Source organism: Lepisosteus platostomus, chromosome 9, assembly GCF_059453375.1.
Source record: "Lepisosteus platostomus isolate fLepPlt1 chromosome 9, fLepPlt1.hap1, whole genome shotgun sequence".
In the NCBI taxonomy this organism is placed as follows: Eukaryota; Metazoa; Chordata; class Actinopteri; order Semionotiformes; family Lepisosteidae; genus Lepisosteus; species Lepisosteus platostomus.
Genome location: NC_142619.1, coordinates 56,614,607 through 56,639,919, shown reverse-complemented (window position 1 = coordinate 56,639,919; position 25,313 = coordinate 56,614,607). Strand labels below are relative to the sequence as shown.

Here is a 25,313-nt window from a genome sequence, read left to right as displayed (position 1 = left end):
GTTTAGACTTTTCATTTTGAAAGTGAAGTTAAACCTTTACTTGTTCCTTTATTCAAAGGCAGCTTGGGGACACTAAAAGTAACTATAAACTATAAAAGACCTTTGTAAGTCTGCTAGCTTACTTCTGTGACACACATGACGGGTCAGGACGTAATACTGTACTTTACCCCCAAAATTGCCTAATTGCGGACTAATTGTATTTCACTACAGAATATGTATAACGTTAAAACATTCTCTCCTGTTGTAAAGATATTGCCTATTTTTGAAGAGCTGTATATTGCTTGCTGTAGACTCAAGAAAATCAAGACTTTTTTTATCAAATTCCTTTGAAAACATCTGTGTGGGAGTGTTTTGTATGACGTGCAAAGTATTTTGCCACGATATGAGGTTATTGAAGTGACAACAGGGTGTGTTCAGATTAACCTGATGCCACAGAGCGATCTTATCTCCACTGAAGCAATGTCACTTGCTCTGCGTTTCCTGTGTTCAGTCAGTGTATAGTGCCAGCCTAGTGTTTACTCGGCTTCGGCAATGGAAGATACTGCGAAGGTCTGTAATGTACGAGGTGGATTTGTTTGTAGGAATGGTGCTAAAGTTCACCTTGTAAAAGCATTTTGGTCCATTTAGGTTTTAGGAGGAGAGAATTCTTGAGCACATTGTGCATGTGAAGCCAAAGAGTCCACCCGTTCCTCACTGACACAGTTATGCCTGAATGTAAATTAGTCTTTGACAGCCATGCACTACTGATTATGGGCTTTGCCAAAAGATCAGAACTGCATTGCGTAGTCGACACAATTTCTTAAAACATAATTTGTTCTTTTTGTCTATTGTTTCTCCATGTGGCCCATCCACTGTTACCACAAGTGAAAACCCCATGTTGCTGTTTACCAGGCAGAGAGCACTTTAATGAGTCTGGCTGTGTCTGGCCAGTCTAGAGGTGTGTCATATATCCCAGCCAGGCTCCTGTGCTTCTGACAAACGAGGCTCCGGTATTATGTGTCTGTTAGTCACAGAGGGCAAGTATTTCCTGTCATAAATAATGTGGGCTAAATTTAAAGTCACTGATCTCCCTTTAGCAATGTTATTTATACCTTTCCATCCTCGTAAATCATCTTGGTAGTTTAGCACGGTGACTCTTAGGGTTTTAGTCTTCAGATTTTGGTTAGATTCATGGTCAGACTGTGATGCAACTTGCCGTAAGACATTATTAAAATGAATAACTCTGTTCCAAGTGAGTAATTCTGCATGCTCAAATGGGCAAACTTCTGCTCACACTCCTGTTTTGCCTCGCATATAAGGCTTGTTGTAGAATCCATGCAGACGGCTGGTTTAATAAATTGCACAACGGAGTGAAAGAAAATTGTGGTTCCCACAAGCTGGTTGCTCTTGCATGCACATTATGGGTTCAGAGTCACTGCTCTGTAATCTCCCTTGAGCTGCTAGCTTTTAATAGTATGCTTTCAACAGCACCCAATATCAAAATGTGATTGGTGCTGCAGTGGATTACAACATCAATTTCCAATGATACTAATGGCATAGTTACAAAGTGCTCAAATAAAAGCAGGAGAGGAGTACAGTATGAGTGAATTCTTGATTTAAGACCAATGTTTTCACAAGGGGGTAGGGGTCCTTAGATCCTCATTGGGGATCCCAAGTGCCTCCTCTGCAATGTCAATTGAGCAAAACAGAAACTTACAGGTATTTCTGTAACTGTTAATGGGAGCAACTTGCTTGCCTCTCTGCCACATGTCCTTAGCAATTGGATTGAAATCCCCTTAGTCCCCAAGTACTTCTATTTGCCTGTGCAAAGACTATGCAAGACTATCATTTAGGAAAGTGACTATTTTACAATGAGAAGTTTTTGATATCTGTAATGCAGTAGGACATATTACCTTTTTTTTTTTAAAGAAAATGTAAACTGTATTGGCCACTGAATATAGGCCAAGCTTGTACTATTATTCACCATCCTTATAACAGTTCTTCATTTTGAATATCTGGCTATAATGCAATTACAATATTTCAGTTTTGCTGTGAATTGCATGCATGATAAAATACAGCTCGGGAATATCGTCCATGCATATTTAATAAATGGAGACATTTTACCTGCAAAGTCTCTTCTTCCCATTCAGCCCTCATGCTCAGCGCTAGCTGAGTGTTCATTAGTTGTAGAGTTTCCGCTCAATGTGCACACAAGCTGCTCAAGGTGTAACTGGACCAGCGCTGTGACAGAAATAACACGTGCTGACTGGCCTGGCATGCTCTGGCCTCTCCAGCTGCCCTCTCCACTTGACTGCACTCAAGGCACCATCTCGCGTCCTCTCTGTGCTGTAGAATACAGGGATTCACCATCAGGGACGGAGTTCTGTCCGGGCAGCATGGCTGGCCTGCTGTGTGGGACCAAACGGAAGAAGCAAGGTAGAGTGGGGCTCTGTCAGGGACAGGCTTGTGTAGGGCTGTGGCCGATTTGCTTCCTGCTGCAAATACTGTATATGAAAGGAGATTGTTTTACAAGGACTGCAGTTGTGGAACCTGTTAAGGTCAGATCTTTACTATTTGGATTGAAATGCATGTGCAAACCCAGTCAGTGGTCATTTCAATAGGAAATGAATGACAATAAAGTATAATAAGACAGGGTTTTGCAAAGAATACTTTTCAGGTATTCAACGGTGCACAGCAGTCTTGCACGTCCAGACTGATTTACTAGTCCGAAACGGAGAGAAGAATCACTGTGTTTTACATCGTGAGAGTCGAGCATTAGATATGTTTCAACAATTCATAGCTACACGCTCTGTAGTTGCTGAAGAGAAGACCTGGTGTAATTATGCATCGTGAGCTAAAGATACTCAAGTGGTATTTTGCAGTGATGAGTATTGGCTCCAAGTAGAGAGTGTGGTGAGCTGTTCCTTACAATTCTCTGTAGAACATAGCAAGTAGGGGAAGATTAAGTGATGATGTATAGACGGCTGATCTAAAGAATAGAACAGTGATTAAGGAAATAGATTGTGACTAAAAATAGAATTGGTGCAGAAGTTTTTACTTGACAAACTAGTTAATGAAAACATCTGTCTATTATTAGAAAACGGCTTATTGCTGGCAAGGGATGCAGCAAACCAGAGAACCTGGTGAAAACCAATATGAACGAGAGAAAACTTTGCAAACTCTGCACTAAAGGCACTCTACTCGAACTCTGGAGCTGGAAGTGTGAGCACCACACCATTGGACTGCTCTAGAACACTATGATGCAAGGGAATATTACAACATTATTAAAAGAGCTAAAAGAAAGAAAATGCTTCTGATAGCTGTGGTGATATTTACATTGGGCTTTATTTATCATCCCGTTGAGATAGTCTACTTGACGCTGGACATTCACCATGTAGATTGCTGTGCTGGTCATTAAACTTTGAATTTTCTCGTTTATTCAATTCGGTTCAACATCCCTGGGGTGTGGGAATTTAAGATTATACAATAGCAGTGTTGTTTTACTAACTTGTTTTTAAACCTGGAATGATAAGCTGTACTTATGTGTATGCTGGATTGATTAGTATACAGTATTTTATTAGAACGATTCTTTTTTGAGGAGTGCACTGTTTATTTGACCAAGCATTGCAACGGAGGGTAGTGGGAAAAGTGTACTTTGCCTACTGTTTGGAGTGATGAAGAATGGTGGCTGCAGGCTACGGAGCTCGGTGAGCGTGTCTGGCGCCAGAGTGGATGGTGGCGCAAGATCTGTTAACCCTTTCCTGGACAGCTGGTACAAGCAGGCCCTGTGTTTACTGGGGCCTGGTTCTGGAACTGGTGGGCAGTTCTGTCCTCGGGTGTGCCTGCTCCCATTTTTCAATTGACGTTTTCTGCTTGTCATTTGCCAGCCACCTGTTTGGACATAAGACCCCAAAACTCTGCTGCTGCTGCTGGCTTTGTAAATGAATGTTGCTCACTTTCCATAAGAAATGCATTACAACATTTGCATGTTCCTCCTCCTCCTCTCCCTTTCTGTCATTGCTTACGAGTTACCTCATTTTGAGTTCTACAGTTTTTTTAGTTTAATGTATTCAAGTGTACTAATTTTTCACTAAAAAATTCTTTCATTCAACTTTAATCCATAGTAAAATGAAGTGGTCCTCTCCACAACTTGTTTTCAAATACCAGAGTTGCATCTTTTTTTTTTTTTTTGAGGGACTGTTTACAAGTTTGAAGTCTATAAAAGACAAAACTGTTAAGAGTGTCAGCTGTGATATACAGTACAGTATTCCCTCTTCTACCTCTTGTTAATGGCTCACGTTGGACTTTTTGAACAACGTGCTCTTCAAGGCCCGAGTACAGAGCCTCAGAATTGGCAAATGGATTGCTGGCCCCACTGGCTGGAGAGGAAAAAACAAATCATGTCTACCGAAAAGGAAGGTTAAAACACAAATATGCACCACACTAAAAAACTTGTCGAACTAGAATTAAACTGAAAACGATGCAGCCTGGAAAATGTTTAATTCTTTGATATTTTAGATTGCTACCCTCACATGCCAAGTTCCTTTCCTTTTCCAGTTTACCTGATGAAGGAACTGCCCCACCTGCACTCTCCTGTCAGATTTAAACCTTTAAATGCTTATAGGTGCTTCCGCCGGTTTCAGTCTTTTAAAAATCCCTCCTGTTATTCTCTCCCCTGTGTCCCACAGTGAGTGACCTGCAGGAAGAAGGAAAGAATGCCATCAACTCTCCCCTCCAGCCCTTCAGCACAGACCTCCACCCTGAGGACACCCTGCTTGGTAATGTGATCAGATGTGTTTTATTTTGCACGCTGCTACAAATGTCTTTTCCTACTTGAAACTGGGTGGGGCGGGAGAAAGTAATACCCCTTTTTTTTTAATGGGACACATTTTGTGCTAAATATGATAAATGTTTTCTTTTAAGAAAAGGCTTGATACGGCCATTGGATTAGTTTGCTCCTAACTATCAAATAGCCTGGATGACTTCCCCTCATTTGTAACAGTTATGTTCTAAGTCTGAGGTGCAGTAGTATGAGACATGCTAGGAGCAGTTAGAGCCTGTAATTTCCCTCACAGCCTACACATAGAACTGAGTGGAGCAGAAGATGTAATTCAAGGCTCTGTTTTAGACTTTGTTAGAGGAATTAGGTCAGTGAAAATTTTATACAAACCTGTATTGGATTTGTCTGTGGTTCTGGGCTTCATTGCTTTTAGTGTTTGATAGCTTGTCACATAAGGTTAAGCTTCCACTGTGGGCTGAATGATTGTCTTGTGTAGCGGCTTTTGTCCTTGAAATAGGACTGATGTTTTGATATCTTGAAGAAGAGAACGCACACACCAACAGAGCTGCAGTGTAAAGTGTTTTTGTAGCATCCGAGATATTCAAAGGTATTCAGTTTGGGCCCCATAGCTGTTTGCCAAGGTGAATTGTGACAATGTAGTTAGATACTATGAAGGCTATGGTTTCCTCAGTCATAATATGAAAAATGGTATAAAATAGAACACAGTAAAAGTCAGATTAATATGATAATTAAGTTAAGGGAAACTATAGGGAGCAAAATGTTGGAAAACCGTATGTGTTCATATTTCGGGAAATGGTCACTTACTAGTTTGTTATTTATAAGACATAATTATTTAATATAAATGCATTTGACGTGTGGGTTGAGTGGTAACGAACCAGTAAATATTTACCTCCACATAAACAGAGCCATGGCTACTTATATTAGGATTTCATAGAGGAAGTGGCTTTCTAGTGGTGATAAAGCAATACAAGCTCCCCGCCCTTGAGCAACAGAGCTGACTTTCATTTTGACGGACTGTGGAGTCCACCTCCTTCTTAACCCCTGTGGTTCACCCTGTCATCTCTGAATCACTTCCACTTTCTGAAGAGAGTCCTCTCCCTCATAACGCCGCCTTTGTGTCCTGTCTCTTGTACGGAGGACACTGATAGGGCCACCGCCCTCATTTGGTGCACTGAATCTTCCATTTTCTACTGCGGCTTAAATGTTTGCATTAGCTTTCCCTGAAGAGTTTACCGAATCCTGCCCAGTTTTACCGCGACCTCAGAAAAATGATTTGAAAAGGATCCCTGTAGCAAAAACAGAACTGAAATGAGTGCCCCTAGGCCATACAGTACAGCACCTGCAGTGCCATAGATGCTTTCAAAAATGGAGCAAAAATGCTGACAAAAGAAGGGTGACCAACAGCACATCAGACACTTCTCGTCATTGTTTTACACTGATTTGCTCTGCACATATTGATGGTAAATAAGTTTTTCCTCTCTCTAAAGGACCTGAGACATCTCAGAGTGGTGAACAGTAAATAAGTTTCCCTGAAGATGGCTGGTTAGAAGCTGTCTGGTTTTCCCTTGGGAGGAAGTATTTTTTCACTTGTTGTAGTGCAGAGGATATATTGTAGTTGAGCTTCAGAACAGGTCATGAGTCCTTTCTTGCTCATTTGACTACAGGTAGCTAATTGATCTAAGGATCTCATCCTGCTGCTACTTGAAGGATCCTAGGAAGTTGGATTTGATAGCATCATTCTCATCTACTGTACTTCCCTTTGTGTGAAGAACACCAGGGGTTATTAGTACCTCAGACATCCCAAGTCTCCCGTTCCGTTCCGGGAATCAGTGTCTCCTAGAAATTGCCCCCTCCCCCCCGCTCCCATATTTTTCTGTTGGTGACGCCCTGGTCTGAAAAATCACCGGCGAATCATTTAGTTATATAATATGACCTTGTGCCATCTGAGAATCTGCTCAAAATCAGCTAACCAAGCCGCATCTCTGTACGCCAAAAGTGTGAATGTGCGTCAGTGCCTCTCTGCTTTTGATGGATTGGTGTCCCCTTCCTTGAGCCCTTTCCTTGTCAGCGTCCACTCTTACTCTCCTGCGACCATGAATTGGAAGAAGCAGTTAGAAAATGGATGGTTTGTGGACAATTGCAAATGGTGGTTAGTGCAAAAATGAAGGGGTATTGAGCATTTATAGGGGCTTAGGGTGATTGGGGGGGAGTACAGGCTCTGGTAAGCTGTGTAACTTCCTGTAAGCAGTGATGTGTAATAATAATAATAATAATTGCTTACACTTATATAGCGCTTTTCTGGACACTCCACTCAAAGCGCTTTACAGGTAATGGGGACTCCCCTCCACCACCACCAATGTGCAGCATCCACCTGGATGATGCGACGGCAGCCATAGTGCGCCAGAACGCTCACCACACATCAGCTATCAGTGGGGAGGAGAGCAGAGTAATGTAGCCAATTCATAGAGGGGGATTATTAGGAGGCCATGATTAGTAAGGGCCAATTGGAAATTTGGCCAGGACACCGGGGTTACACCCCTACTCTTTTCGAGAAGCGCCCTGGGATTTTTAATGACCACAGAGAGTCAGGACCTCGGTTTTACGTCTCATCCGAAGGACGGCGCCTGTTTACAGTATAGTGTCCCCGTCACTATACTGGGGCATTAGGACCCACATGGACTGCAGGGTGAGCGCCCCCTGCTGGCCCCACTAACACCTCTTCCAGCAGCAACCTTAGTTTTTCCCAGGAGGTCTCCCATCCAGGTACTGACCAGGCTCACACCTGCTTAGCTTCAGTGGGTTGCCAGTTGTGAGTTGCAGGGTGATATGGCTGCTGGCTAATGGCCATGTATGCGTTATTGTCTTTTATGTAATGTTTTTCTTTGTAAGCCTTTGTGTGTAAAACACAGCTGTTCTGATGCAAAATAAATTTCTGAGAAATCGGACAATAAAGAATTATTGGATGATATCGATCTTACCCGAGCAAAGAGGGGAAAAAATGGTTGTGATGGTGATAAATAACAAAGAATTGCAAGACATGAAGTTATGAAAGTTTAGCCCAATTGCAGGGGTTGAGAGGATTGAAACTCAAGCTTAAGAAAAGAACAAATATACAGTACCTATTGTGAGCACCAGAGGTTCCTACAGACTCTGAAATTGGTTTTCTAATAAATGTGGACTGTCTGTTTACCTACAGATTTATTTTTAAATATGAAATGATGCTTAAAAATGTCAGAATCTGCAGCAGACATGTTTTTAAATAAAAAGAAGAACTTGATATAGTACATTGAACTGCATGTTGGGTGAAGTACAATCCCATGGGTCATGTGGATAGTTCACGCCTAAAGAATACATGAGCTGGCAGCACTCTGAGAGCTAGTCACTGTAATGCTTCAGTCCTGTCGGTTCTTTCACCATGAATTTCTCCACAGAGGAAAATGCTGAGAGAACTATGCTGGACCCCAGTTCCAGGGAAGATGGCAAATTTAAAGAATTAATGAAGGTAAGTCCTTTAAAATATATTTTTCTGTGTGTTTGCTTCTTAGTGAGTCATTATACCATAATGTGCTATTCTTTTTTTTTGGAGAAATTACAATGTTCATCTAAATGCTGTGAACTCTTCCTGAGAAGGACACAAATTACATAGAATAACTATATTATTAATGGCAACAGCTGGACATTTTGAGAATTCTGCATACATTCTTATTCCACATACATTCTCCTTTCATTTTGGCAGAGTATTAGCTCTATTTCTCTTTTCAACAAGATAGTTCACGATTTAAACATGGCACCTTCTGTATCGAATTGGCTGCTTGCTTCAGGTCCTGATTGACTGGATTAACAATGAGCTGGAGGAGGAGAGAATCATTGTGAAGGACCTTGAGGAGGATGTGTACGATGGCCAGGTGCTGCAGAAGTTATTTGGTATGTGTATTGCCCAAAAGATGATTATGTCAGATATACCTTATAACATTTGAGCTCTAGTAGCTTAAGTTAATTACTCATTTCATTAATAAGTACACATTGACTTTTTTTGTGATTGTGGCTGGAAGTTAGAAAGGCATTTAAATTATTGTCATTCATGCAACATGACTTTCACCGAATTCATGGCAGCCAGTTTTTGAGCTTGTGTAGAGTCGTTCAGGTCTGTGCATCTGTTGCTGTCTTGTAGAGAAGCTGTCGGGCCGCAAGTTGAACGTGGCGGAGGTGACGCAGTCGGAGATCGGGCAGAAGCAGAAGCTGCAGACGGTGTTGGAGGCAGTGAATGAGCTCCTGCTGCCTCATGGCTGGGCCATTGAATGGAGTGTGGACTGTGAGTGAGAGGGGCAACTTCTGCGTTGGGCCTGAATTGCATGGGACCCCTTGAAAATCTGCTGAGTTTTTACTTGTGGTGAATGTGCATTAAGTGACCTTACCCCAGTGATGATGCAGGTACTAGTCTCCATTGAAAGAGCTGTGCACTGGGGCTTGATGGTTCAGCCCTACAACATTAAGCCTGAATGGGAAGCCCAGTATACTAGTTAGTTTTATACAATAACAACAGTAACTTTTAGGTCCCAGTGCCCCTGATTCAGTGTAAGATGTGCCATGCAGGGAGTAAACTGTGATACAATAGCCATCTGGTTTGCATTTTCCAAATGTTGGGAAGATCAGAGCTTTTATATTGTGATGTTGGACATTTTGTAAAACCTGAGTGATCTTCACAATGTCTTCGATGGTTAGCTACTGCCTCTACAATTTGTTTTAAAAACTGCATGTGAGTCTAGAGATAAATGCATGATTTTGCTGACTATTGTAGTTTTGATTCAGCTAATCTGCTGTTTATATATGTTTATCGATCTTGCAATTTGAGCTCTTTAACTCTTGCTAAAACCTGATATGTGCCCCAGGGGATGGTATTAAAGACTCAGAAGTGGAGCTCTGTTGTTGCATCACCTTTACTGATGACGCTTTTGCTCATACCACAGCTGTCCATGCCAAGAATCTGGTGGCCATCGTCTACCTTCTGGTTGCCCTGGCGATGCATTTCCAGGCCCCGATCCGCCTCCCGGAACATGTGTCTGTGCAGGTGGTCATCGTCAAGGTGAGTGGGAACACCAAAACAGTGCACAATGATAGAGATGAGATCCCAATGACTGTCAGTCTCCTGACCCTACTGAGTAATGGACACAGTGATGACGAGCAGCTGACTCTCCTTGGTCTTGTGTAAATCCAGATACACAGAGGTTAGCCAAAAGGAATCCTCAGCAAATCTCTGCAATTGTGACCCTAGGCACAAAAACTGGAAATGCTTTTAAGAACTGATTTAAAAAATGCTTTTTAGAATTGCTCCTTTCATCAGATGTTGTAATAATTGCACTTCGTCTGCTTCCAGACTTTCATACATTACGGTTCTGTTAAAATCTTTATTTTAATAACATTTGCGGTGATACAATCCAAACAGAAATGCAGAAGCACTGTAATCTCCTGGTTACAGTGATCCTCTGATTTTCTAGGTGCGGCACTGCTCTGTGAACTTATTCAGCCAGTACAGTGATAGTGCATGTCCAGTCAACCACGGATTTTAATGCAAACGGCACTCAAAGTTTTTTTCCTTTAGTAAATGAGAGAAAAGATGCTTCCTTGAATACATTTTGAGTGCAAGGTTGCCTTAAGGTGTCCTTTTTTCTCTGTAAATTTAAAGCTGCCATTTCCTTAATAGTAAATACTGTATGTCTTGGTCTTTGCCCTGTATGTGTACAGCATTGCCTGTTAACTTCCTCATGAAGGTCTCCTTTCTTAAATGCAGAAAAGAGAAGGCATGCTTCAGGCATCACATGTGACAAAGGAGCTTACCACCACCACAGAGTAAGTTCACTCAAAACCCTCATGCTCTGTTAAGACTCAGCAGGCTTAATGTGAAGTAGTGGTCAGGGCTCAAACAGGAAGTTTAAGGGTTCAAATCCTGGGCAGGTCACTAGTGTTTTACCATTGTGTAGGGTACTTTACTTGGGTTGCTTCAGCTCTATGAATCCTTGCTCGAAGTTAGGAATATTAAGAAGAAGAAGACGTACACATTTCAGTCAGCTGATCTCTGACAGATTGTACACTTTACGATGCACCTCTGTCGCAATCTAGTGTCTCATAGTAGGTAAAGGGAAAGTTTACATAGTTTGGTGAAATGCTCATTTGTTAAAAAAAATTCCTTACACTTCTTTAGCGCTTTTCTGGACACTCCAATTAAAGCGCTTTACAGGTAATAGGGACTTCCCTCCACCACCAATGTGAGGCATCCACCTGGATGATGCGACGGCAGCCATAGTGCGCCAGAACGCTCACCACACATCAGCTCTCAGTGGGGAGGAGAACAGAGTGATGAAGCCAATTCATAGATGGGGATTATTAGGGGTCCAGGATTGGTAAAGGATAGGGGGATATTTGGCCAGGACACCGGGGTAACACCCCTACTTTTTTCAGAAATACCCTGGGACCACAGAGTCAGAACCTCGGTTTTACTTCGCACCCAAAGGACGGCACCTTTTTACAGTATAGTGTCCTCATCACTACACTGGGGCATTAGGACCCACATGGACTGCGGGGTGACCGCCCCCTACTTGCCCCTCTAATATCTCTTCCAGCAGCAACCTTAGTTTTTCCCAGGAGAGCTCCCATCCATGTACTGACCTGGCTCACACCTGCTGAGCTTCAGTGGGCTGGCTATTGCTCCAGGGCCTCTGGAGTGGGATGGATTTGAATCAGGTTGTGTTTACCTGGTTATTAACAGCCCAGACTTGTATACTCCAGGGATCAACCTTATAGTAGTTTTTACTACTTCATTTTATGCTCCCAGATGAGAAATTAGCATTGCAGGCAGGTGAAAGAGATGACGCAATACATTTAACACAACATCAATCCATTAACAAATAAAAGACATGTATGATTGGGGGAAAAAAATCCAATCAGTTGTCCAACAGCACCGGTTAAGTGCTGTGAGACTAAAGGATAACTTGGTTCTATTGGATTTGAATCTAGGTGGTCTAAAATGTCCAGATGGATGGAGCTCAAATTCACCGTGCAAGGGGTGATCATGACAGTAAAATACTATATTGGCCTTCCATGCTTTGTTTGACTGGTGTAGATATGTGATGGCTGTCACTGTCGTGCACTGATAATTTTGCGGGATGCCTTCACTTTCCTGCTCAGTCTGTTTTTATTGTGTGTATTAAGATTACCAAACACATTGCAGTGAAAATTAACACGGATTCAACGAATTCTATACAATACATTCATTGTTATAGTACACTCATTAAAAGAGCAGAGGTTTCTTAGGAAGGACAATCCATGCTGGCTGGCTACTTAGCTACTTAGGATCTCTGAATCATTTATTTGTATCAAGGCCTAATAGGAATGTGTTTTTAACCTGTTCAGAGCTACAAGGTTTCCCTAGAAAGTAATTCATATAGGAAGTACATGGGAGTCAGTGCAGTAGCATTTAACCTACAGTAATTTTAATTAACCTGCTTATAATCAATACTATAACTACATTAAGTAAATGTCTTATGTTTTATTATTGTTTACTTGATTAATTTTAATGGGCTTCTCAAGTAATTGGTTTTGATAAATGTATCACTAGATACAGGATTGTGTATAATTTGAATTCTGAGTTAGTGGTGAATTGTGTATAGGGGATAAAAAAAGGTTTTGAGTATTGTTTCTTCATGGGTGTCCTAATTCTGTTTACTGTATATTCATTTTAAATATGTAAGATTCTTGTCCATTTAGTTTTTTCCTGGTTTTCAGAGCAGTTTCTGTAGTGAGACAATTTGGATTTAATTTGCAAAAATATTCTTGGGATAAGCTACACCTTGATCAGTAACAAGCCTGCAAGGAGAACTTTAATGTTCTGTGGCTTTCAATTGACACGTTCTTGTGTTTCTTTTCTTTTTCTGTAGAATGATGATGGGAAGATTTGGTAAGTCCTTTTGAAGGTGTTTATTTTTGGTAGCTTGATAGACATCCTGAAAGTAATTGTTAAAGCAGCCGGGGAAACGTAAGAACATTGAGGGTGGCAGTAGGGGTTCAAGTGTGAGAGCAGCTTTATAAAATTCAACTTCAAAAGAATATTTTTTTCTTTGTCATGTGGTGTTCAGTGTAATTAGGTTTGGTAAACATTTAATTAAAGTTTCAATTTCTTGAGAAGTGGGTGCTCAATGTACATTGTAGGTTTTGACGTTTTTATTTTTAATTTGTAGAAAGAGATGCCTTTGATACCCTCCTGGATCATGCACCCGACAAACTTAATGTTGTTAAAAAGGTAAAACACTCTGGGTCTTATTAATGGGGAAACATTAGTACTTTAGCACATTCAGGGTTTTGTTGAGTATATCAAATTGAAATGTGGTCAGTAGTGTCCTGGAAGTCAACTGTCAAAGAGATTTATTATTAGTTATTGCAGTAATTGACCTCCTCCATCCTTCTACATTTGAGCTATCTGCTCTAAGTTAAGAAGTATATACATCTTTAATGATTGCATTTACGAACAGTAAGTTACCAATATGTTACTCTGTGATGAGGATAAGCAGCTGTTCTTATCTCTCTTCCTTGCCAGTCTCTCATTACCTTCGTGAACAAGCACCTTAATAAGCTAAACCTGGAGGTGACTGAACTGGAAACTCAGGTGAGGCTATCCAAAGCACACATCACCTCTTTTTCTCACTAAAGGAATTTGTTTTTCCACATAAGGTCCAGGATCTTATTTTGAAATGGCGTATCACCTGTTTTGTCCGTTCCTTCCACCCGCTCTGGAACAGCCAGTTACGCGTTTCTCCAGGCTCACCTTGCATCTATGAATCTCATGACCGCACACAGGGGAGAACCCCCAGCCCCCCCCCCCCTCCTTCAAGCCACTTGTTTTTTGACACGAGTTAGGAGCTCAAGCAGCACAGCCCTGCACCCAGTTTTCAACGCTGACTGGAGAAAGGGCACATCCCCACGGAGAGCACCACATACCTGCAGTTCCTGGGAGTGCGCCGGAGCCACTCTGTCACTGCGACCCAAGAGAGCCTGATCCCACTAATACTGCACTACCCGAGTGCTGCTCAGACAACTGTCCACAGCTGCTTGTGGAGTCCTAGTAAAATGATCCATGAGAACATAAGAACTGTGACAAGCAAAAGGAAGGCATTTGAACCAACTAGCCCATTTGGTAGCGTGACACAGCAGAGAAAACGTTTTCTTTCTGCTGCTCACCACTAGAGGGCCCATAGACCCACCACAGGCTGTCCTGTATTTTTTTTTCTCCCTGACAGCCGTTTGCGAAGGCCTCTCATCAGTACCATCTGCGTCTCTATTTGAGAGCACTATATTGGATATTCATGCGGCTGCCTGGGCAATCGTCTCAGTACCACACCAACAGCTTCTCAGCTTAGGCGCGATTTTTTTTCATCTCTGTCAACCAGAGAATTTTTAATTCCATTTCAAGCTTTATGGCTTGCCCTTTAATTAAACTCTTCTCCAAGAGCCCCGGTGCTCCAGCTACCTACACAAGGGAACCTAATGCTGAGCGAATACACACTGGTTTTCTACCTCTGCTCGAGGCAGTAAAAAAGTGGAGCCAGACAGAGCCATGTTGTCACAGCAGTTAGGAGAACTGACTTAAGGATCTCACCCAGCCTTTTCTTTAAAGAAACCACATGATTAGCTTCAGCAACATAGTCCCAGACTCCTCTAACCCTCTTGGTGCCTCCTGTTCTTGGTTTTAAATGCACTGTAGATTGACTCTGCAGTTGGATGCGTCAGAGCACCATACATGTACGATATGTCTGCCTGCCTTATTCACTTCTGTGCAATACTGGAGTTGCAGCTCACTCTATTAGTAGAGTCGTATCTTAGCTATGGGGCCTGGGATTTAGATCCTTGACCTCTTTATTCTGTGATAATTATCTGGAACCTGACTGAGAATGTGACTATATTTCTTACTGAAAAGAGAAGAAAAACACAATTTTTCCCCAAATAAGGCTCCACAGCCAGAATGTTTTTTTCTTCTCTTTTCATCATGAAATAAACTGTTACTTGTTCTTTTGCAGCCTACGAATGCTGACACAGCTACAGTACCTACTGTAAATTAGTAAATTCTTACTAATTTCCTAATTACATTGCAGTAAGTTTTTCTGTAGTATTGATAGATGTTTTGATCACATCAGTAATACTGTGCCGTCTGTCTACTTTTGTTGCCAGTATGTTAAAATGTTGGCCGTTGTTTCCCTCAGTGTTTTTTACAGTCTGTATTCCTGTCTCTAGTTTGCAGATGGTGTGTATTTAGTACTGCTGATGGGACTGTTGGAGAACTACTTTGTTCCTCTCTACAACTTTTTTCTCACCCCTGAGAACTTTGATCAGAAGGTATGCATCACTGCTTAGTGCTCCAGCTGACATGAGTTCTCGTGTAAAAATGAAGTTGGAAACAAATGTCGGTACTTTTGAGCACTTTGCTTGCTCAGCTGGAGGCAGAACCTGAGCTGAAATAACAAAGGAGATCAGTGCCAGGGTGATGGTCCGCTTTGAGGTCTGTGGTCCACCTAGAAGCACTGTTCTAGCCCTGAAGTGATCATTTGGGATGAATATTGGTGAAATTAGCCATGCATGTCCATACCTGGGTGGTAGCTGCAGTAATTTGGGCAACCTTTAATTTTTTAAATTAATGGTATCTTCATACTCATTTTGACAGGGGGAATGAGCTAAATTACTGAATGGTAATTTAGGAGGAACATTTAATCCAGACATTTTTTTTTTAAAGACGCCCAGTGTTTTTAGGCCTCAACCAACTGGCTGGAAAGCCTATTCCCACAACTTTGAGTAAAAAAGTTTCCTGTTTTTTGTCCTAAATTAATTTCCCTTTTGTTTCTAACTGTGGCCCCATGTCCATGTTTTGTCTCTAAACTTGGAAGTAGTCCCCTCAATTGACATATGTCTATACCCCTGTGTTCTGATCATACTGTATCTCCTCAATCTCCTATATTCAATATACAAATTTAGTTTATCCTGTCTGTGTTTGACAGTTCCTTGAGGAATCATTCTAGTTGCCCTTCTTTCATGTCTTCCTATGGCTATAATATTTTGTGGTATGGTGACAAAAACAGGGCAATGTCTTCTTAATGACATCTTACTAATGCATTACAAAGCTTGAGTATAATTTCCCTTGATTTAAGTTACACCGCTAAAAATGCTTTCCATTTACTGTAAATCATTACTTACCTGCACTGTCTTAATGAGGACAGTGAAGAATCTACATAAATACCCAAATCCCTTTCATGCATCATACACTAGAAAAATGCTGTATTCATACTTTCTGCTTGGCTCTATTTTCTCAGTGATGTACTGTACATAAGACTTGATTTTACCTTTTTACAAATTGGTTTTACATTTCTATTTCTTTAATCTGTGGGTTCAGGTCCCATCCTGAGTGACAGCTGAAATATCCTTGTTAAAGATCTATGAAAGTTATTCCTCATTTCCTTAGGTACAACTGGGAAAATGCTGTCAGGAGCTGATGATTTATTTTTGAGCTGTCCAAGTCCCTGTGATCAATGTGTCAGTTATGCTAATAGAGCTTCTTCTGTAACCTGGGGCAAGTCGTTGACATCACCTTGTGTAAAAAAAAAAACTCTGAAATATTTATTTAGAACATTCAGTACTGCTGTTTCATCTTCTAGTATTAATGTTACATTAGCTCATGAAGCAAAGGTACTTCAACTTGCACAGTTATTTTAGTATTAAGAGAAATAGGGAGAACTCTACACAAAACACTTCCTGTCAAATGGCTTCTCTAGTCTGGGTACAATCCCTACTGGCTGTTACATACTGTAAACTCCCCCTGCAATCTTTCTTGCAGGTTCATAATGTGGCCTTTGCCTTTGAGCTCATGCAGGATGGGGGACTGAAGAAACCAAAAGCTCGCCCAGAAGGTAGAAGTCTGTACTGTCTGTACTGAAGATCTGTTTTGCTTGTATTGGAGGCTCATTTTTTTTCTCTAAAGAATGGCTGTCTTGTCTAACGTTGAAATAAAATCTTAGGAAGTTTGTTTATGATGTAGACTGCGGTTATACACTATTTGCAAGAAAGGGAATATTTAATTCCTTCTGTCCTGACTTGCCTCTCCCTGGATTATTTTTATTGGCTACATTGAGTAAGCATATGCCATCACCTTGTGTAGGAGCGGAGTCTCTACAGTGAGAGTAACAATTTGTCTCTGCATACAGCGAGAAGGATACAGTATTTCTGCATTTATCTGGGTTGTAATTATGTACTGTAGTGTAGCAGGCCTAATAGCCCATCTGGGGCTCTGAAGATATTTTGGAGTGGTGAACAATAAAGCCTAAACCAAGCAGTAGTAATTGTAACCCTTGTAGCATTATCGATTTAGCTCCTTTACATTTTTCTGAGATAACTGATGCTGTTAAATGAAAGATGGCAAGATAATTTTACCTAAGACTTTCCATTATCTGACAACTTATTCTGGTATACTAAACAGAATTTGATTCTTTTAAAGTACTTAGTCTTCACTAGTAATAATAAACTTTATTTTATATAGCGCCTTTAAAGGTGGCTTCTCAAAGCGCTTTACAGAATGTGAACAACAATAAATAAAAAGAATACATAAGATAAAACAATTACAATATACAGGGGAGACTGAGAATGGTGGTACTAAGAAAAGCAGAGTGGTGAAGAATGGAACAGTTAAGTAAAGGCTTTTCTAAAGAAGAAGGTTTTGAGTCTGAATTTGAAGGAGTTTAGAGAAGGTGACTCTCTGATATCCTTGGGCAGAGAGTTCCAGAGCTTGGGGGCATAGCAGGAGAAGGCCCTGTCGCCCATACAATGTAGACGGGCTTGGGGGACAGTAAGGAGACCAGAATTTGAAGAGTGAAGGTTGCGGGGTGGGAAGTACAGTAGGGCAATAATAGTTCAGACATACTGTAATAGTTCAGAGTTACTGAGGTGTCAAGCTATGCAGAGCCTTCTAGGTGAGCATGAGGATTTTAAAGTCAACACAGAATTCGACAGGAAGCCAGTGCAAGTACTCCAGGATAGGAGTAATGTGATCACTTGCACTAGACCTGGTCAGGGTTCTTGCTGCTGAATTTTGGACATACAGTACTGCAGTTTGTTCAAAGTAGATTTAGATACCCCAGCGAGTAGAGCATTACAGTAGTCAAATCGAGAGAACACAAATGCGTTGATCAGCTTTTAAGCCACAGTCAGTGATGGCATAGGGCGTAGTCGAGCGATATTTCTGAGGTGAAAAAAAGATGTTTTGACAGTATGCTGCATCTGTGGGTCGAATGTTAAGCCAGAATCAAATATAACCCCAAGGTTTTTCAATTTAGATTGAAGCTCAAGTACAGAACCATCTACAGATAGGGTTTCTTTTAATTTGCTACAGGAAATCTCATCCTGCGATCTGAGGTCTCACTGCCAAGGAGACTTTGAGGGCTTCAGCAGACAAACCCCGTCTACTCTGAGCATCTTTTATGGAGAATGAGTACAGAACCATCTACAGATAGGGTTACAGGATTGGCTTTACGAAGTTGATGTGGGGGGTGCCAATAAGCATGACTTCAGTCTTGTCACAGTTAAGTTAAGTCACGTTTTTATGTCAGAGATGCAATTAGATAGAATAGAGACAGCCACATCAGTTTCAGGTTTGGTATGGATGTATATTTGAGTATCATCAGCACAGAAATGATAGCTGAGGCCATGTGATCTTAAAAGCTGATCAACTGGAAACATGTAAATGCTGAAGAGCAAGGGGCCCAGTATTGAGCCCTGAGGAGCACCAGACTTAAGACCAATTTCAGATCTATGCCCATTAAGAGAGACAAAGTGACGGCGATCAGTGAGGTAAGACTTGAACCATTTGAGAACAGTGTCAGAAACTCCAAACACAGTCTCAAGACGAGAAAGTAGGATGTCATGGTCAACAGTGTCAAAAGCAGCACTGAGATCAAGAAGGATGAGTATAGAAAGAGAACCAGAATCAGATGCTATTAGAAGATCGTTAGTGACTTTGATCAGGGCAGTTTCTGTGCTGTGAAGTTGACGGAAGCCAGATTGGAGGGGTTCAGAAAGGTTATTTGTCATGAGGTGGTTATGTAACTGAAATGTGATGGCACGTTCTAGAATTTTTGTAAGAAAGGGTAAGTTGGAGATGGGGTGAAAATTGTTAAGATTGTCGAGAGCCGCGTTAGGCTTTTTTGGCATGGGAGTAATGGCAGCAGTTTTGAGGACCGTTGGTACAATGCCAGTGCTCAAGGATTCATTTATAATATTGAGGACAACGGGACAGAGAGAAGAGAAACAGGACTGAAATAAAGTGGTGGGAATGGGATCTAAAATAGATGTGGTGGGTTTCATATGTGTAACTAGTTTATTAAGGGATGCTGAGTCAAGAGAGAAACTGGAGAGAAGGGAATCAGAAAAGTTGGATAAGGAGGGAGGTATGGAAATGATATGTGTAGTGGAGAGAATGTGATGCCGGATATTGTCTATCTTGGAGCTAATGTGTTGCAAAGTTGCAATGAGGCAGGTGGTTGGGCAGTTTGGCTTTAGCAAGCTGTTGATGGTGGAGAAGAGATGTCTGGGGTTGTTATGGTAATTTTCAATGATGTGAGAGAAGTAGGTGGATCTAGCAGACTCTATAGTAACCTTATATTCAGACAAGTAATCTCTCCAAGCCTGATAATGTACATTTAGGCCAGAAAGACGCCACCTACGCTCAAGTTTGTGAGAGGCTGCCTTCATAGATCACAGGTGGTCATTGTACCGGGGGCAGGGTGAGAGAAGGAGATGGTTCAAGTTTTTAAAGGAGCAAAGGTGTCAAGGGTAGATAAAAGAGCACTGTCAAGTAACTGTATTTTGTCCTCTAGAGGGTCAGAGGAAGAGAACCATGATAAGGAGGACAGAACAGAATTTGCAAACCTTGGGTGATCAGTTGATCGCCAGTTGTGGAATTTTACAGAGCGTGAGGGGTAGTGTTAGAAAAAGGGTATTTCCAGATTGAAAAGAATACCTATGTGGTCAGAGAGGCCTAGATCAAGGGGAGAGCAGTGGGAGACAAAATAATCATTAAATCTAGGGTGTGTCCTTTGTGTAGGGGTACAAACAAACCTGAGTAAGATCAAAACATCCCAATAGAGAAAGAAAGTCTTTAGCCAGACTGGAAGACCTTGAGTCAATGTGTATTTTGAAGTCCCCTAGAATAAGGATCCTTTTAAACTTTAGGCATAAAAATGAGAGTAAATCAGCAAACTCACCTAAAAAGGCATCACTGGGTTTGGGTGGTCTATAAACTGCGGCAATGATAGAAGATTGAGGGATAGAAACATTTAAAATAAGACACTCAAAAGAGGAGGGAGGAGGTATAGTAATAGGACTTAAATTGTAGAAAAGGTTGTAAATAACAATGATGCCCCCGCCTCTGCCTGAGAAACGCGGAAGGTCAAACAAACCACATCCAGGGGGGACTAGTTGGTTAAACAACAGTCCATCGTTTTGTCTGGGCCAGGTTTCGGCTAAGCACAGAAGATCCCGTTTTTTTTCTTTGATAATGTCACATAAATGAAGAGCCTTGTTGTTTATGGAGCGGGTATTGAGAAGCGCTGATCTGGCAAGTCTCGTGGATGCAGGGGGAAGCGGAGTGTGCTCCAGGTGCGGTAGCCCGAGAAGATTTTTGAGGTATTATTATTATTCACTAGTAAAGAGGTGTGCAACATCGCATCTGTATTGTATTGTACTTGGCTGCAATCATACATGTGTCCACTAGGTGGAGAACTTGTCTTTTTGAACACTGATATGTTTTTCTTAGATGAGTTTTGAATTATTTTTCAGATCATTTGTTTTCTTAGGGAACCACCCAAGTGGTAAATCAATGGAAATGTTTTTCTTGTGAGTTTAAAACCTCTTGCCTTGTGCCCTCTTTTCCAGCTTCATTCTTTCAAAATGCCTCAGGGCATTCTGCTGTTGTTTTCAAACTGCTTTCAAGCCATCACATATTTAAATGAGCCAAGTCCTTTATGACTCACTGTTGTGAGGACCTTCAGAGGTAAAAATGTTTAATAATTTTTCCTCCCCCATAGCAATCCTTTTGCCTAAATATTTCAATTGGTGAATATGTTCATATGATACTGTCATTTACAGTTCAAAGTGTGAGCTTTTTGAGTAACTGTTTTATCTGCTCATGACCTGAGTCGTTTGTAGCAAAATAAGGTTTCTAGTTTTCCTAAGTGGCATTTGTGAACCAAGAGGCAATTGTGCCTGCCTGTCTGTTGACTGCCCCAGCCCTTGCACTGATGTCACTACAGCCTTGTTAGATCATGCTGAGACTCACCTCCCAGGTCCTGCCAGTCGGCCCTATTCCAGGATTGGATCTATCCTCCAGTGTAATTAATATTGTTACGAAAATGGTGAAAATAAGGATTTGACTGAGTGGTTAAGTCAATAAGTAAAATAATTATTTGTCACCCCCAACTTGTAAGTGATTTCTAGCAATATACACGGGTGGCTGGTATAACTAGAGGCACGTGAATTCTTTGTTCTCCAGCTTTGTTGAGAGGAGTAATGATCCAGGCATACTTGGTTTAACAAATATTTATTACAGTGACAAAACACAAACTACACTACAAACAACATACAACACAAGTTACTTTATGTACAGCATTTACAAACTAGGTGTTTGAGACCTTGCATTCTGGTCACCCAGAAAACCCCAGACTGTTACTAAGCATTAAACTCTTAATATGCCTACAGAGATCACACAAGAGATGAGCTGCCTTTGAACTAAATACAAAGCAACCGGCAGTTAAATCTCTCTCTCTCTGCACCTTGGATGCCACAAAATAAATGGGAGCCTATATCCCTATCCATAAAAATGCACCCTAAGCAGGAAAGATGTTCCTAACTGAGGTATCTTTTAGCCAGGAAACCCAAGTTCCCTAGAAACACAGAATAGCATGTTCTCTCTAACAAGGTTCGAATACTGAGCTCCAGTCAGGTTTGATATGGATGATCAAGAAGTAGGGTCTCTCTAGCCTGGCGCAAGCTTCAAGTCCCAACTCCTGCGGACTCCTCTCTCTTTTCCCTGCTTCCCTTCAGTCTTTCTCTCTCCTTTCTTCTCTTTATGTGATCTTTCACATAAAGCATTTCTCGAAAAGAGAAGGGGTGTAACCCCGGCGTCCTGGCCAAATTTCCCATTGGCCCTTACCAATCATGGCCTCCTAATAATCCCCATCTATGAATTGGCTTTATTACTCTGCTCTCCTCCCCACTGATAGCTGATGTGTGGTGAGCGTTCTGGTGCACTATGGCTGCCTTCGCATCACCCAGGTGAATGCCACACATTGATGGTGGTGGAGGGGATCCCCATTACCTGTAAAGTGCTTTGAGTGGAGTGTCCAGAAAAGCGCTATATAAGTGTAAGCTATTATTATTATCATTATCATCTTATATTGTCTGTTTCTGTCCTGCTCCTTTGCAATCATTGACCCAGAACTTCCATAGGTATACGGAGATCAACTTTACAATTGTTTCTGCTCACAGACCCCCACAGACCTCCGCAAACATCTTTTCTCCTTTGAAGTTTGAAGTGTTTACCCTTCCAAGTGTCACAACCTTGATCTGAAATCTAAGAGACACTTCTCAGTCACCTAAAGCTGTAACAATATTTTTAGCTAACCTTCATAAGTAGAATTAAAGATTGGACAAATCAAGGGTGGCCCTGGGTTCAGTTCTTGACCTGGGGTATATCTGCATGGAGTTTACATGTTCTCCCCATCTTTAATGGGTTTTCTCCCACTGTCCGAGGACATGCTGGTAGGTTAATTAGCTTCTGGGAAAATCGGTCCTGGTGCAAGTGTGCGTATATCTGTGTGTGCCCTGCGATGGACTGGCTTCCTGTCCAGAGTGTATCCCACCTTGCGCCCATTGCATTGCTTGCTGGGATAGGCTCTGGCTCCCCCGCGACCCTGAAATAGATCAAGTTGGTAATACTAACCAGTCCTTTGGTGGGCAAAGGGAAGAGGGGGGGTTTTCCCTCTCCCTTTTGGGGCTTTACAGTTAAATGTTTTTTTTTTGTTCTCTGTAGATGTTGTCAACTTGAATCTGAAGTCCACCCTGAGGGTGCTGTACAACTTGTTCACGAATTACAAGAACGTGGAGTGAGGTACAGGCCTGTCTGCGCTCGGGACAGAAGGCAGCCCCCCAGTCTCTGGAATCTCTCGGAGCGGCTGTCCTGCAGGAAGGGAATACTCTACCATTGGACCCCAACGATCGGATCCACGTAGCCTCTTTTATTTTAAATGAGGGTCTGGCGAAGGGCAGCTCAATCCACAACCTTTTCATTCCACTCAGTTCCATTGTGGGGGGCCTTTTAGAAAAAGTTTAATGATTAAAACATGTTTGATACATGCTTGAATTTTTGTTCTAATAAAATGAGTTGGCAAAGCTTCAGTCAGAATATAGAATTTCTTAATGCTGAGTTCAGTGTAGGGAATGCAGTTCAAATGACCTCAGATGTGCATTTTGTAGCCAATGTTTAAACTTAATGTTATATAAATTAGGCAATCCAATAACATACAGGCAATTTTGGTCTGAAGGCTGAATATAATGCATAATAATTCTATATTGAATTCTTATTTGCATTGAAACAATTTTTAATTACCTGCAGAAGAACAATTTTATTCTAAGGTGTGGGTTGTATTGTTAGTCAGATCAGTCTCAAATTGTGATATACATAGCACATACAGTACATGTAGTTGTTTGATGTAAAATCAAAACCAAAAATGGGTGTTTAAGATACCTAAAAATCCTCCTTTCTGCCAATTCTGTGCCATACATAAAAGGGTAAAATTAGTATCAAACAGGCTTAAATGGGGGGGAGCAGCCAATGATGTATGATTGTACCATGTACTGATGTCATAAATAGTTTCAGTAAGATTAACACATTAGGATGCATTTCACCTATAAACTGGAACTTCGCAAATACTGTTTCCTTGATAATGACTGAGAATATTGAAACGTTTATAGATTTGGGGAAGAGCCATATGTACAGATAATGTCCACGCATATTGAACTTGAATAACTTATTTAAACTGAGATTTTGCAAATCTTGCATTGAATTGTGGAAGGTGTAAAAATAGTAGCTCCGTTTGCAATCTGCCTTTTTTTGCTGTAATAAACTATGAAACCAGTTTAGGTATCTTGTGAGTTTTCTTTTAATTAGCTTTGTTGTATTGAAGCTCATTTGCTATGTGCATTAATTACTGCTGAGAACAAAGAAACACTTTCGGTTGGGATTTCTAAAAGTGTTTATCTAAGCGGAACTCTCCCACTTAAGAGGAAAAAGAATAGGAAAGCTGGCTTGTTTGTCTGGTTTATTGTTCGCACAGTCACTGAACAAAGTGATTTTCAGGCCAACTACAATGCTCCCTTCGGAGCCTTCTTAATTGTACACCTCAGTGATTTTAGGTTTGAATGTCTCGACTCCAAATAGTGTTCAGCATCCTGGCTTTGAGAAAGAAGTGGAGCGAGACTCTGGGGGGCGGGTTTGATGTTGGGATGCTAGAAAAATCGGAATATAAATTTTAGGATTTTAATTTAACAAAGTAGATTTTCTTCACTTCATGCTTATTGAATTCTTGGCTCACGCCAACATATGCTACAGTGAAGGCAGGCCAAGATGATTCACTCTTAACTTTTGGCTCTTGTTTCTGTTTTCCTCCCTCCTTCTGTGGTTGGCTGTGGTTCAATACCAACTCCGGGGATCAGCTCATGTCTGGCCTCTCTGGTGCATCAGCGCACACAATTTAGGGTGACCTGGGTTAGTGTCTCCTTTTCATCGCTGGTTCATTGGCCAGCCTGCTACACCTCAGGCTGGATTGATGGTGGTGTTGGTGTCCCTCTGTCTCCCCCACCATGCATGCTTACCCAAGGTATCCTTTTCTCTTTTTTTTTTTTGGTGTTCTTCTTCTCCCTTTGACATTCCCACTAAGCCTTGTCCCATCCCAGTCAGAGCCCATTCACCCTTGTGACATCAGCGTGCTGCAAGGCCCAATATCTCCCATCATGTGACCTACACACCCCTCAATGTTCCAGCTACCAATGTAAGAAAAGGTTGCAAATAGGAGGAGGGTGTTCAGGCCATCTAGCCTGGTTGGTACTTAGTCAATAGGTCTAATGACCTCATCCAGCCCTTTCCCGAAGGAGGACAATGTATTGGCTCCGGCAACATTGCTGGGTGTCTTGCTGTCATGACTCCCACAACCCTTTGGGAAGATACCTTTGCTGCCAAGTTGACTCGTCGGATCTTCTTCCTCTCCTGCTCTTCGTCCATAGTATCCTTCCATCCATGGCTTTCGCTCCACTGGGGAAGTTGGTAGTAAGCTTGACTAAAAGAGAGTGTCAGGTCATGGGTGTCTATGACGGTCACGAATGGGGAAAGTAAGCTGAGGTATTCAATTGGTAATTAAAACAGAAACAAGAGCATGATTTCACAGGCTTCCAGCTT

General features: G+C 41.5%; 1 protein-coding gene across 4 annotated transcripts in view; it reads left to right on the top strand.

Annotated features, from left to right (window-relative positions):
• parvb (parvin, beta) overlaps positions 1 to 23,997 on the top strand; it is a 28,595-nt gene extending 4,598 nt beyond the window's left edge. For 3 of the 4 annotated variants that reach the window (XM_088645763.1, XM_088645762.1, XM_088645760.1), the window contains 12 exons: positions 4,668 to 4,757; positions 8,212 to 8,282; positions 8,602 to 8,704; positions 8,952 to 9,092; positions 9,748 to 9,863; positions 10,569 to 10,627; positions 12,712 to 12,731; positions 13,012 to 13,073; positions 13,368 to 13,436; positions 15,059 to 15,160; positions 16,650 to 16,722; positions 22,893 to 23,997. In XM_088645763.1, the coding sequence (XP_088501889.1) occupies positions 4,668 to 4,757; positions 8,212 to 8,282; positions 8,602 to 8,704; positions 8,952 to 9,092; positions 9,748 to 9,863; positions 10,569 to 10,627; positions 12,712 to 12,731; positions 13,012 to 13,073; positions 13,368 to 13,436; positions 15,059 to 15,160; positions 16,650 to 16,722; positions 22,893 to 22,969 (983 nt within the window). In that variant the 3' untranslated portion in view covers positions 22,970 to 23,997. Of the gene's footprint in view, positions 1 to 2,269; positions 2,416 to 4,667; positions 4,758 to 8,211; positions 8,283 to 8,601; positions 8,705 to 8,951; positions 9,093 to 9,747; positions 9,864 to 10,568; positions 10,628 to 12,711; positions 12,732 to 13,011; positions 13,074 to 13,367; positions 13,437 to 15,058; positions 15,161 to 16,649; positions 16,723 to 22,892 lie in introns of those variants that run through there. The other variant, XM_088645761.1, reaches the window with a different exon arrangement.
• Positions 23,998 to 25,313: the final 1,316 nt, after the last annotated feature.